Source organism: Chlorocebus sabaeus, chromosome 20 (genome assembly GCF_047675955.1).
Source record: "Chlorocebus sabaeus isolate Y175 chromosome 20, mChlSab1.0.hap1, whole genome shotgun sequence".
Lineage (NCBI taxonomy): Eukaryota > Metazoa > Chordata > Mammalia > Primates > Cercopithecidae > Chlorocebus > Chlorocebus sabaeus.
In genome coordinates, this window is record NC_132923.1 from 75730510 (window position 1) to 75745191 (window position 14682).

At 39.8% G+C, this 14682-nt stretch overlaps 1 protein-coding gene and 1 long non-coding RNA gene across 5 annotated transcripts in view; one reads left to right on the plus strand and one right to left on the minus strand.

The window, feature by feature from the left end:
• NFIA (nuclear factor I A) overlaps positions 1–14682 on the minus strand; it is a 386737-nt gene that overhangs the window by 368289 nt on the left and 3766 nt on the right. For 2 of the 4 annotated variants that reach the window (XM_007978531.3, XM_007978526.3), the window contains exons 1-2: positions 12847–13257; positions 6976–7507 (exon numbers count right to left, since the gene is read on the minus strand). In XM_007978531.3, coding sequence (XP_007976722.1) covers positions 6976–7507; positions 12847–12873 — 559 coding nt within the window. In that variant the 5' untranslated portion in view covers positions 12874–13257. Of the gene's footprint in view, positions 1–6975; positions 7508–12846; positions 13258–13610; positions 13830–14682 lie in introns of those variants that run through there. The other 2 variants (XM_007978532.3, XM_007978527.3) reach the window with 2 other exon arrangements.
• The window catches only part of LOC103224710 (uncharacterized), a 144168-nt gene continuing 141401 nt past the window's right edge, over positions 11916–14682 (plus strand). Inside the window, exon 1 of the long non-coding RNA XR_012089643.1 lies at positions 11916–12262. This is a non-coding gene — a long non-coding RNA (uncharacterized lncRNA). The remainder of the gene's footprint in view (positions 12263–14682) is intronic.

A 14682-nucleotide genomic window follows, 5' to 3' on the forward strand; every position in this document is an offset into this window, starting at 1 on the left:
TTATAAAAACAAGAAAGAACAAATCATTCCAGATTTTGACCCTAACACTGACTAGGGTAACATCATTTCTCTCTCTATCAAGTGGGGCCTCATTCTGTGGCTCACATCTGAAATTGACATTGAAATATCTCCACAGGAAAGGTTTGGATTTTGCCTTTTTATTTTCCCTTTGATTCAAGACAGGTGTGTGATAACATTAAAATGACATCCAACCCTAAACAATAAGATATAAAGAAGGATATAAAATGAATTTGAATTGTTGAAGAGCATAAGATTTGAAATCAGAAGACCTGGGTTTGAATCTTGCTCTGAACATGTAACCTGGCCACTCTGAAGATTCTATCCTCATCCGTTCAAATAGAGAGTGCATTACTAATTCATAATACTGCTATGAAAGAGACAGCAAGCTACAATATATGACTATGACAAACCTTACTCAGTGCCTGCTGCAGAACAGACATTCAATAAAAGTTATTTCCCTTCCTTCCTTCCATCTCCTTTTCTCTACTCCCAATTGATCTAGGTCCAAAATATCTACCACTAGGGAAGTATTTGAAAGACATGAAAAGAAGTAAGTTTAAAGTTCTCAAAGAACATTACAGTTATTCCACTTCAATCTCTAGTTATCATAATTATTCTCATCATTTCTTGTTTTAGGGTTAGCAACATTTTAAAGAAGACCAAGATTTGCCAAAATACATAACACAAATGAACTTCTTTTTCTCAGTCTTGTCTTATTTAGCTTGTTTTACAAACAGAAAAGCAAAAATATCTTCTGCTTCAGAGTTGCTGCAACTTGTCACTTGTTGGACTTACTTCTTCACTTCATAAGCCATGTTTATTTAACTAGAACACTAATGGGAGGACTAATTCCATTAGATAAAATATGCTTTACGCTGTGGAATTATAACAAAACATGATGAACTGTTTTCTAATATTTTGGGGAAAATCTAAGGAAAAAAGTCATTTCTGTCTAAGCAGCAACTAGAGGATTCTGTTAAGTTCAGGAACACAAAAGTTTGGATCAATAATGAGTATCTTACAGTTGCCTACTGGGAAAGAGCCAAAAACTTGACAATATTCTGAACTGCCACCTTAGAAAGCAAAACAGTAAAAAGAATAAACATCTCCATGCTCCTTTTCTGATCTGTAAGTGTGCAATGATGTCTCTAACTGGACTCCTAAATTCTAAAAAGAATTTTTACAAAACTTTTTCCTAAAAACTCCCAAAGCCCCAAAGAGTGTCTTAGTCTGAAAAAAGCTGTGCAAAAAAATTGTGGGAAGACAAATTATAAAATTCTCTACTTGATAGCTCACTGCCCAAGATCGCTTTACAGTCATTACTTAAACCAAAATACTTTTACAGTATCTCCATTTGTGATTCAGTTCAGGGTTTTATGTTTCTCTTTAACAAAGCATACGAGTTCATTCATTCTCTTCCCCCTCCACCTGACTTCTTCCTTCCCTTACTCAAACCCCATGGATTTACAATTTATAATATATTTAAAAGCAAGCTCTAACCCTTAAATAACCATGGGAAAATTATTACTAAAATGGTAACAAATCAGTGTTTAGCACATTCACTGAACTCAATCTGCATTTTACGTTTTTTCTTCTAGTCTAATCCTCAAAATTGGTTTCGAAAATCTATATTGACATTTGTGAGCAATTAGAATTGTTGCTGCTTCTGTGCAAGATTTAAAATGCCGACAGGCTGTTCAGTGTCCTCTGGAAGCAGCTTGAGGCCTTAACCAAATGAAACACCCAGTCCTACTGTGTACAGCAGTGACCACAACAAAGGCTGTGGTTTCTCCCACACTAGCCTTAAATAGGTTTAAATTAATGCTATTCATCACTGGGTGGAAAAGAAGACAAGGAAAATCCAAGCCAGCAGCATTGGGAAATTTTCTTACCAACACACTCTACCTCTTAGCCATAAATGAACTGACTTCCATTCAAAGGTTTACTCCAGAACAACTATTTCTCCCTATTCCTGTACACCCTCTGCCTTAGAACTACCATCTTTTTCATTGCATTCTAGAAAAAGGATTTTGTTCTCTAGGTAAAGGATATTGTTACTATCCTCAAGTTACACAGAAAATACTCAAAGATGTAAAAGCAATATTTATCTCAAATTTGTTGACTGCTACCGCTATCTTTTTTGATTAAAAGATAAATTAAAATTTCTAAAAATATGCCGTATGTCAATAATTTACAATAGCTCAATCAGCCACAAAATCCACCTTGAGCGTAGAGCTAGAGTTTGATAGGGTGATCCTTACTCTCCTAATTTAAATATCACTGTACATTAGTTTTACTCCTTCTTTTGGCAAACACACTTTATTAATAATTACAAATCACAGGAACTAACTGCACAACTTTCTACTAGGGAGTTAAGTTACTGAAGAAATTTAGTTACAAAAATGTATAGTCCTGGATTTGAGTGTAAACACACATACGTGTAACTAACAGAATATATTGAATATATTTTAGACATGCAATGTTGCCTCAAACTAATGTAGGAAGTTACCTAAAAATTAAGAAATTATCATAATTAATTTGGCATAAAGTTATAAACTGTAACAATCTAATGTGATTTATTTATAAAAATGACAATATTCTATATGCACTGAAAACCTCATCTGTATAATTACACTGTATTTAAAATACTAGCATTTCACAAAAGAAATCATTCCCATTGCTCAAACAGCACTCCGTGCAGCCTGGATGTGCACACACATGCACACGAAGCACACACACGCCCCTACACAGACACTCCTAATCTTACACCTGCTCTGAAGCAGTAGGAAGTGAATTCTCAATCTGTCAACATGACCATCTGGTCTATCTGCATATCACGGCTTTCTCTATTACTATATGAAGGAATGGCAATCACGAAGCCAAAATAAAACTAAAATGCACCTGAATGGGAGTAGCTCTCCTTTGGCTGAAATGGAATAATATGAGGTATAGCAGAGCAAAAGTAACAAGAATCTAAATAATTTGAAATGAGCATTCATGTCAGCATAATTAAGTGAACAATATGGTACAGGTAAAGTGGTAATCAGTAATACTGCTGAGTAGGTTTATAGGACAGGTACCAGGCCTCCGAGACACTGAAACAGCTCCTTCAGTGACTGAAAGGATCTTTGCTATTCCTGATCCAAGCAAAATTAAGTAAAGATAATAACGAGGATAGTATGGAAGCAATCAGTAACCACTGCACTAAAAGATTACCATGCAAAAGTGTTCTCTTTCTACCTTAAAACTAACAAGTACTCATACTGCTGCCATTAGGACAATAGCAACTCGTTTTGTCACTGGCTAATTAACAATTAAAGCAATTACCTGACAAATTGTGGTCACTTATTAGTCTTTCAAACTGAATTTTAAGACTGCTAAAAATACTTCTAATGTTAGAAAATTCCTCATCTGCAAAAAGTGAAGATGGCTCACTGTGATTTAGCTTTTAGGCCTAATGTCACTTGAAAATTAGCAAAGGCCTTAGTTGAATTAAACATAAATTTATTTGTTTAATTTTAGATTTTAAATGTCCCCATACAGCGGCCTCCGAGCTTTTATTCTACCCCATACCAGGTAATAATATGAAATATAAATTGTGAAACTGTCATTCTGGGGCCTAAATATAGTAACCTACCTCTATCCAAGAAATGAGTCCTTAAAGAGTATAACCTTTTACAAAATCTAACTAATTTGACTGACAATCTTTCTAGAATCTGATTACATTACCAGAAGTTATACAGAAGTGGTTAAAAAAAAAAAAAAAAAAAAAAAAACAACTCTCCAGAAACTTCTCGGTTGAGTGCCTACTAATGAACAAAGGTTAACTTTATCTAAAAGGTCAAATGCCTGGTGGCTAAGGTTATGACCTTAACAACTTAAATTGTGACCTTGCCACGTGCCGGGTATATTGTAGATTCTGATACAGATCATCTGGTAAAGACTGGTCATAAATTAGCTTTACTGTTACACACCCACAAAGAAAACCATTTGCCACAACACCATAATATCTCCAAGTTGTCATATGATACATGGGAAGGACAACTCAAATTGAGACCAAATTAAGGGCATAAAATGCTTTTGTTCTTTTAACACGATGAAATTCTCAGGTTTATGAAATTACTCCAATTTCATTACATTTGTTACTGTTTACCAGCCACAAAATTCACAGTTCTAATGCCACTGGATTTAGACGGAAAAAACTGGAATGTAGTTTACGTATTATATTTTAGCATCTCAATGAGTCTTAGAATAAATCACCTCTGCTTTAAAAAAAAAAAAAAGACTGATTCTGCATTTGCTTCTAGTATTCACATGTATGTTCTGAGATTTCAACTTCCTACCAAGGAAAGGTGGACGCATAAAGCAAGAATTATTACACACAAATTTCAGAAGGAAAAGAAGATCTAATTTCTGTGACTATCTAGGGGGAAAAAAAGGCATTCTGGAAAGGAAAAAAAAATACAACATTTTAAAAGAAAGAGTGAGAAAAAATGCATTATAGGTGAAAAGGCCACAATGGTTTTGGCATGTATCTTGAAGCACGTTTCAGAGTCTCTGCCTCCTGCCAATACTGGCAAGTTCTCAAAACTTTTAAGGAGGTAAAAACATTGTTTAGTGTTTACAAATCTTCAGTATTATAACAGATGCTTGTCAAATCAGTTGTATGTAAGTTGACCGATCTACCTCATATTTGTATTGGCAGCTTCCCTTCCACAAATAACAGGTCTCTAAATCTCTTAAATCAAATTTGAAATATTTTCAGACAAAAGACCCTTAATATTTTCTTTTACAATCTTCCTGTTGCGCGCACAGAGAAGCAGCCATTACTGCGGTCCCGTGAAAACCAATGGCCAAACATTTGGCTGGCATTCAGGCATAACAAGGGATTCTGGGATACATCAGAAAAACCAAACCGAAGGGTAGTCTGATCTATGCTGCTGTCAATAAATCTTTCATAAGCAATAAGGATGCTAACCCTCCTAAGTAACCTTCTAAATGTCGTTTTACCAACATAACCCCTTCAGGCACTGCAACAACCAACAACTGTGTTAGTTCAAGGATTGGGAGCAATAGCACAGTAACAAACCAACGACGAAAAAGAATGCACGTAATGGGAACAGCGAAAAGACTGCATTTCTTTAAATACAGAGAAACGTGTAAGTCGAAAACTTAGAACGGACACTGCTTACGCCGACAAAAACTTCACAGGTATTTCATTTTGATGTTATCTTATATGGAAGCACACATCATGATCTGCATCACCTGTTGGCACTTTCAAGTTTCAATGCTGGTCAATTTATTCAGGATAATTTATAGGTTATATTTTTCTAAATATCTAAAAGGTAAAAGCAAGATTTTAAAGAGTGCTCCTTGAAAGCACCTGTAACGCCTATACTTTTTTTGCGTTTTGCTGTACTTTTTTATGCAGGTACAGTTTTTTAAATTTTAACTTTGCTTTTTCAGTAAACAAAACAAATGAACAACACTAGGGTTAAGAGTGGGTTAAAAAAGGGCTACTTATTCCTGTTTAGAGGTCACTTGAGAGGTGCTGACTTTTCATTCTTGCTACCCAGAATTGGCTAAAGCAAAAGGCAATTCTTATAATTAAGTATACATTTTCAAAAACCCAAATATTTGAAACACTTACAGCTCACATCCTCTAAAATACTCATCTATCCCCTGCCAACAGAATGCAAATGATGATGTGACATGCTTGCAAAGCTAATTTTTCCAGTTTCTTATGTAAGGGCAGATGGATAACAAAAGTTCTCTTTCTAAAACATATATTGAGAAAAATAATAGAGAACAGGCTATCAGATGACTTCTTTAAAAACTCACTAACATTTTTAGAACTAAAAATGTTTTGAAGAAAAGTGCAGTGTTTTTATAGGTAACATCTCTCCTTTGTAAAAAAAAAAAAAAAAAAAAAAAACCATAAATATTTGAACCCCAAAACAACCTACTGGTAGGATTCCACAACCCACTTTCTTCCATCTGGCTCAACTAACTGCCATGAAGGTAATCTAGCAAGACCGATATGTACATATATAAAGTCAACAAGTTACACAAGACCTGAGCGTTCACATAGCACAATGAGCCTTTTGTCTAAAACAAGACGAAAGGAACAAAGTAAAAACGCATTATTTTATCCAGTCCTCAATAGTTTCATCCTGTGTGCTATTCAAAATACTGAAACATGCACAGGTAAGACAGGCCTTGAAAAAAAAAATGTTTAATTTTATAATAAGTCAAAGCAACTCACTACATCAATTATCAATTGCAATTTTTCAATGTGCTCATGCACTATACAGGTTGGTTATTTTTAATATTAACCTCTCCATCAATTACTGAAAGAGCTGGTTTGTTTCCCTTAGCTATCTGAGACAACACTAAGAATTCCAAAATACAAAGCTACTAAGTCTGCGTATTAATGTGATTATTTTTCCTTCCTAAATGATCAGCAATTTGATAGTAATCTTACCTCCAACTTCTTAATTGGCAAGGGGTTCAAGAGGCCTCAGTAGGTTAAAAACACTCCCAGCAGAAAACCAACTAAAAATATTGCCTCAATACCAAAATAAATGCTTTTAAACTAGATCATTTGCCAGTTAAAATATACGCTTTATTAAAAGGGTTTTCACGAGGCTTCACTCACCCCCTCATCAAAAAATGTGATTTAAACATATCACATATCTGATTACCAACGCCTCTGAAAACACTACTTACCAAAAGAGCTGAACTTAGTGAGAATTCGCTCAAAGCTATGCTTTCCCACCTGAATGAAGGTGGCACCTCAGACTTTGGTTTCTCAATCTTTGAAACCATACTGGCTTCATGTATGCATGTGGCCTGCAACTTGGGGAGCTCAGGAAGGATCCGGCATAACGCGGAAGGCCATCAGGAAAGAAACACACACAAGAAAGTGGAAGGAATTCTCACCATCGCACTTACCTGCTGCATGCACAAAGTATGCCAAATATAAATCGAGTTCCTTAACAGAAACCCCTATGTGATGGGGTTGGACACAGAGCCCTGGATTAGAGCATTGTGGGGACTTTACAAGGCGCTCGCCATCAGTACTTTCCAGCGGAATACCTTTAAACAAAATCACCATAACAAGGTCCAACCTCCAGACTTTATCTGCCTGGCGGAGGCAGTCAATTCTTCGCATCTTGCCTTTCTGGTCTGGGTTGGAAAGAACACAACATGGAGGTTTTTTCCCTGTAACTGTAAGAACAAAATCCTCTCGATATTCGGGTCGGATATCTTTCCGTAACTTTGCCAGAAGTCGAGATGCCCACTTCTGCTTGACCTCTGGTTTTTCACTTAGCAATTCATCCTTCACGGCTCTCTCTTCTTCTTTTGACATACGCTTTTCATGTTTTTTGAAGTATTTTCGTTTTCGGGCCTGCAGGTTGAACCATGTGTAGGCAAAGGCTCGGACGTGGGGCAGAAGTGCTTCGATGAAAGGATGAAATTCATCCTAGGAAAATGAACAAAAACAAAAATATAAGTAGAATGAAAACAAAAGAAAACAACTTTTCTTCAGCAGGTCACCTTAAGAAAGAAATTCCTCATTTCACTTGAAATTTGATTAGAGCATTCTGTTACCAAAATCATACATAGGATCCTATGGGAAGTCTGGGAAGGTGGGAGAGAAAACTATCAGTATCATTTCTTATGATCGGAAATTTTAAAAATTGCTAAAAATTAAAAAACTGTTTTAATATGTTCACGAGGGTACACCAGCTGCTACTGTCGGGCCTAGCTCCCCATCCTTTAGATAGTAAGTGAAGTTTATCTAAATGCTTATAACAATGTATAATCTTAACCCTATTTCAAGGAAGGCATATCTAATTTTGTCCCAGCCTTGACCTCACCACTTGTAGTACAGCCAGGGCCCGGCCGCCAGATTGGCAAATCCTAAACATTTAGATGCCAGTCAATGTTTATGGAAGTCTAGGAGCAAAAATCATCTCTACAATCAATGAAAACAAAGGCTTTCCCTCTAAAAATATTGCATGTAGATTCTGATATACTTCCTACTCATTTTGCTACTGTCTAAATTCCCCATTTTAAATATTATAATCACATATATTTTATTTTAGTCAAAAACCAGGAAAAATTTGGCAGGTTCGTATACAAAAGAAGGGATGAATTTGACATTTATTAGGCTAAAATAAAAGATCTATGCCCAAGACATAATGGCTAATACTATGGGAATGAAACAAAAAGGGAGAAGAAAAAGAAAAAACAAAACAAAGAAAAGCGTACATGAATACATTTAATTTACTAATATGATTGTGAAATGCTTTCGGTAATAATCATGCCTAAAAAATAGATTATTTAATTTTTGCAAATACTATTTCAGGACTTTTCTCATAGGGAAACAGAACCTGGTATTTTCAATATTTACAAGATGCCAGGAAAACCCTCATAGATGCCTCTTAAAATTGAATAAAAAAATTGAGTTTCAAATATTTAAATGTTTCTTCCTGTTTTGCTTAAAATGTTTGATCCTTATACATGACATTTTCTTAGGAAATATAAATATATTTTTTAAAAAATTAAACAGTAACCTCCACAAAGCTTTCGGAGTACATCTAACTTTTGATTAACTAATCCACACTGTTACATAACTTCTCTCTGCCACATAACCCCCCTCTCCAAAACATAGATTACCTTCAAATAAATGAGGATTAGAAACCAAAGAGAGATTCGATGACTTTTTGCTAAACGGTGTAGGACAAATATTATAAAACGCATTCTTTCTCAGTTTGTTATATCTAACTAAATATATACTTTCAAGGCACAAGTAGCAGTAATGTCCAGAATATTATTATTAATGCAATTACTAAATTTTTAAATGTTCAAATGTGAACTGATAAGGTGAAATTGGTAAAATATTTAATAATCGTGTTGTTTAAAAATTTAGCAAATTATAATCAATCATTTAAACACTCTATATGACTCAGTTTTTAAAAGTAAGTATATAGTAATATAATACATAATAAATCACTTCAATAACTGACTTTTTTCCCTCTCTGCACAAATTTCAGGCTCTATGTTTCAAGTTTAGCTTTCAAAACTGCTCTTTTTCAATAAAAGAATCCAAAAGAGAAGTAGTCAGCTTTCATAACACGTGTGCATTCTTTAAGTAGAGAGAGAATAGAAAAAAATACAGGAATGATTATTCTTTGCCATAAACCATTAACATTTTTAAAATTTCTGATGTTTGAGAATATTTCTTATTCTCACACTTTAGGTGAGAGGCATGGGGGGTAAGTCACAGTTTATCTGCAAAGGTATATGCCAAACCACAAAGCATCTAAACATTACTAAATTCTGAGCTCATCCTTGAAATGCTCTAAAATACATAAATTTTAGGTTTGAAACAGAACTTCACATTGACTGATTTTCTTATATATACAAGACATGCTGGGGACCAAGACTCCATTGTATTATGCAAAAAACTCCTGGACTCTACCTTAAACTACAAAGTGAGCTTTCATCAAAAGGAGGATTTCATTTTAAAGTTTCATCCCCATTTTATAATGCAAAGGATAACTTAGCTCCAAACAATTCATATCTATGTCAAAATGCTATCTTATTTAAAAGTTTGATTAATGATAAGCATTTAAAATAAACATTTTAATATGGCATTTTAAGTGTTTGAAGATACTCCCAATATGCTTTTCAAAAAAACTGCAAACTGCATGCATTTGTGTTCAACAAGATTCTGTTTACCTGCCAACCAAATGCCCATATATCTCATCATAAAAATCCTTAAACAACTATGTCAACTAGTCATTAAGAATAACCTAAGTCCCTAATTTTGCATCAAAAGTATTTACAATGTATTACTCCCCAAAGGTTAAGAACCTGCCAGTGAAAGTCCACAATATTTTGTATAACTTTACTCATATGCACAATTAAAGTATTAATTTTTTCTAATGTATCTTTCTCAAGTCATAATTTAAAATATTCCAGAATATCAAAACTAAAGACTATCATTAGCTTGCAGGAAATGTCCAGGGACAGCATAAATGATTAGTTTAAAAAAAAAAGTAGTATGCCCTTATAATTCATGTTGCTGAACATATCGCTATAAGCTACGTACTATTTCATAACATTCAAGAGAAAAAAAAGAACATTTTACATATGTACTCAGTGAGAAAGTTATAGGCCACCAATAAAAACAAACCTGAAAACCTGTTTCAAAAGTGGTATTACTTTGAATCAGCATCTTAAACATTGATCTGTTTGAAAGTGAGCCAAGTTTAAGAACCACTGAATGCTGATATTTCTGGAAACTACTTTTTTTAAAGGTTCACCTACAAATTTCTGCTGGGTTATCATTATATGGACAGTACCTGATTTGGTTATTATATGCCCATATTTGATTAAAATAAGATGTCTAGGTTTTTCTTGGTAAAGTTTTTTTAAACTGCCTACAAGTTAAATGGAGTTTATTATTTCATTTAGAGTACTTTTATCACTGTGCTTACTGCATTTTTTTAATGAGCAATAAACTACCGAAGTTTTTCTCCCTAAAACTGGCTCTAAAGCATTATAACTATTCCAGCAAGTTAAATTAAATTGTAAATAAATGTTTAAAAGAAGAACCCATAAAATATGAGTCCTCATTCGCTATTTATTGTACATTTTCTTTACAAACTGTTACACTAAATAAGCATTTCTCTTAGTGGTGTTTCCAGAAGAAGGCCTAGTGAATGCATCAATCAACGCTGCTAAATATGTAAGCCGAAAAAAAAAAAAAAAAGAAAAAAAAACTTTCTTAATGTGATAATAGCTCATGAACCAAGAGAAGCCAACTTTGTTAAATACCTGACTGTGCTCTGGGCCTGCATGGATATACAGGTGCCCTCATATATGCACCATTCCCAAATATAAATTTATCTTTTCAGAGCTCAATTGAGAAGACACTAATGTATCTGTTAGGGTCCTTTCCCTCTATTGCATCTCGCTGGTATTATCTACAAGTTCTGTGCGTTGCAAACTTCTGCCAGCTAGAACTTCAGCCTTCGAATCTCAGCATTTTCACTATAGTCCGTAATTCATTCAAATTATCTTACACTTTGCATCTTATCCATATGCAATTGTGAACCTTGCCAGAAGTGGTTGGAAAAGTTTCATTCCATACTTCCACAAGTTACTAAAATAGGCACTTTGGAAGTTTGTTAGTGAAGAAAAAAAAAAAAAAAACTTTTACAATAACTAAAAGTAACAGCTATCCATTATTAATGCAAGGCCTAAATCCCAAACAGACCATTTCAACATAAAAGATGCGTTGAAGAGTCTTCTGAGATCAAATACCCGGTATTATTACTGTTAGATATTGCAGTAAGAAGGGATGTCATGTGGGAAATAAATCCAGAATCTAGAGAGCGAAAACTACTGATACTTTTTAGCCTTCCAGAAACTATTCCGGTTAAACCGTTATCTCCCACTAAATGAAGGCAAGAAGTGGTAGTTTTTTTTAAGGGAGAGATGAATAAACATTTTATGTGAAGCATATAACTTCACGTAGGTGATTAATGGTCAGATCGCAATGTACCAAAGCAATATGAAAGCTCACGCTTAAAAAAAAAAAAAAAGCGCAAAACCACTTTGACTTCATGCCTTTTAGTCAAGGAAAACAAATAATATATTCAAAGGGGACCGGATTTGAAGTCTCGAAGCAGCAATATTTTGCCTGGGGGTGGGTAGACAAGGGAGGGATGGACAGGAGGGCACGGAAAGGAGAGGCGTTGGGGCGCGAGAGCCCCACGCTCTGAGTCGAGTCGGAGAGGAAAAGTTGCCCCAGTCCTGCGCGCGGAGCGGCCGGAGTCGCGCGGTGGCGGTGGTGGCGGTGGTGGTGGTGGCGGCGGGGGGAGTCGCGTCCGGCCCGGGCCGCCGCTCCGGCTCACTGCTGGGAGCCCAACTCTGCCCGGCGCTACCCGGCCCGCGGCCTCCGGCGCTAGGCGCCCTGCACAGCGTGGGCTTGTCTCTGCCCCGAAACTTTCACTCCGAGAGCGCGAGCGAACCACCCGCGCGAAGCGAGGACGCAGGCTCCACCCGGCCGGCGCGGGGGAACGCGCGTCCACGCAGCCCCGCTCCGCCGAGGGCTCGCCGCCGCCTGCCCGCGTCGGAGGGGCGCTGTCCGGGCCGGGGCCGGGACGGCAGCCCGCGTCCTTCCCGCGGCCGGACCCCGAAGGCTGACAAACAATAAACAAAAGTAAGAGTTCGGGGAGGCGGTGGGGGGCTGCGGCAGCGCGGGTTCCGGGGAGCGGGCCGTTGGGCGCAGGCACCCGAGGTCTCCCCGCACCCAAGGACTGCAGCCGGCCCGAGCGTGCGGGGTGTGCGGTGGGCTCCGTCGGCGGCCCCCTCCCGGGCGCCGCAGAACTACGGGATCCCTGCTCCCGGCAGCAGAAACGCTGAGCCAGATTTTAGCGTGTCATGGACTGCAACCCCGCCGAAACACGTGCGGGGTGTCCGAAAACACCGCCGTTCCGCAGTCCGTCGCCCCGATATTAATTAACGCATTAATAAGAGGGCGCCATTAGCCATGTGCCCACACAAATGGCCGTGCAAGAGGAATGCACCCGCATGGAAACAAAGTTACTTTCTTAAAGCGGGATCCCCCCCCCCACCCGCGGCACACGCGCGCACACACACAGAAACACGCGCAGACACAGGCACACACCGAGACGCACTCCCCGGGCCCGGCCGGCGGGACGGCCCCGGTACCCCCCAACCCAGCCCCAGCCCTGCCCCCGGCGCCCCGGCCCCCCAGCCCTCCGCATCCACGCCGCAGCTTACCTGGGTGAGACAGAGCGGAGAATACATAACTGCCGGGCGCTGGGGTATGCGTGTGCGTCTGGGTGTGCGGTTTGGAGGTGTGCGTGAGTGTGGGTGAGAGAGGAGAAAGAGGGAGAGAGGAAGAGAGAGAGAGAGAGAGAGAGAGAAGGGGGGAGAAAAAAAAATCAAGCCTGCTTCTTGCGTTCACATTTCCAACTCGGCTCAACTGCAGCCAGCCAGCGCTATTGCCGCTCCATGAGCTGAACTTTAACCCCGCCTAGAGTTTCCCTACACTCCACTATACATGCCTACTGTACGCGGGCGTTAAAGGCATAGCGCACCCTTTCCCGCTCCCGCGCCGGCCCGGCCGGGTGCCCGCGAGCTGCCCGCGCGCCCGCCTCCGCCTTCGCTCTGCACCGCACCGCACAGCCGCCGCCCGCTCGCGCCGCCGCCGCGGGGGGGAGGGGGTGTGGGGGAGGGGGCGGCTGCGGCGCCGCGCGGCCAGCCGGGTCCCGAGCCTCCGCGGCCGCTCGCGCTCGCTGGCTGGCTCGCTCGCTCCCCGGCTCTCTCCGTGGCTCGCTCCTCGCTCGCTCGCTCGCTCTCCCGCTCGCTCCCCGGCCCCCCCGCCCCCCTCCCCCGATCAGCGCATTACTGGGTAACGCAGTGAGGAGCAGTTACAGTCTGTACTCCCGGGCAGCTATAGGCTGCCACAGGATGTGCTTAAGCAAACAAAACTACTTTTCCTCGTCCCCATCCCCCCACCCCCGCCGCAGACCTCCGCGGACCTCGGTGGAGGACTTGGGCAACTTTGCCAGGTTGCCCCGCACCCCCCGGGCCACCGCGTGGGCACGTAGAGAACCGAGGAGGAGGCCGGGCGGCACATTTGCATGTATGCAAATTTCTTTGGAAAAATCAGACCTCCTAGGTAACTTTTTTTTCCCCCACTGAAATGCGGTAAGGCTCAAAGCATTGTAATCTCTCCAGCGAAGCTTTCTGTGGGAATAGATTCGTCGGCAGAGGTAATTATGCACACAATCCTGCAAACTTTGTGCAGCTTCGGTCCTGTGGCATTCAGAAGCGGGGGTGGTGAGGAATCAGTGCCCACAGAAGATTCACCGGATTTGGGGGGCGGGGGTCTGGAGAAAGGAAGGCGGAGATTAATGAGCATTCTCCCTCCCAGGACTGTGAAACTAGTGGGTTTGAACACAGACGCCATAGAAAAAGTTCTATCACGTTCAGAAACAACAGTGGTTTAGCTGTGACATCTTTTTCTTTTTAGGAGGAAAAAATCTGTGAAAGGGATGTCCCCTTAGGGAAGGGAGATATTCTGATCCACAGACGCGTGCCCAGAACTGGACATAGGCTGTCATTACCGTCCCAGTTTCTGGGACACCTCTGGAAGGGTGCCTTTTAAGAATCCCTTTTTTCCCTCCCCCAGGTGATAGTTCTTAAAATGGAAAAGAGCTTCCTGCAATTATTTTAGGTTTGCTAAAGTATTGTTTTGGCAGAAAAGGGGGGTGGTTTTTAGGGTTTGGCAAGTTGCCAGTAAGCCTGCTTTTCCAGTTTTTTTTTTTTTTTTAACCTCATATTTTCTCTCTAGGCTCTCCTCTCTCGGAGGGGGGGGGGGGGGAGTATATCTGCCTCTTCTAAGCCCCCATCCCTTATTTTACTTCTCTTCCTCATGATGGTTTGCAAAATGCTGCATTTGACAACCCTTCTCAAAATTCCAAAAGGAAAGAGGTGGGTATCATGTTGAAAGACACTGGCACACAGGGGAATCTGCCCTTCGGTGGAGGTGACATAGCCACAGAGTCTCTAAAGAGAGGACATTCCTGTAGGAAAGTGAGGGTAAGTGAT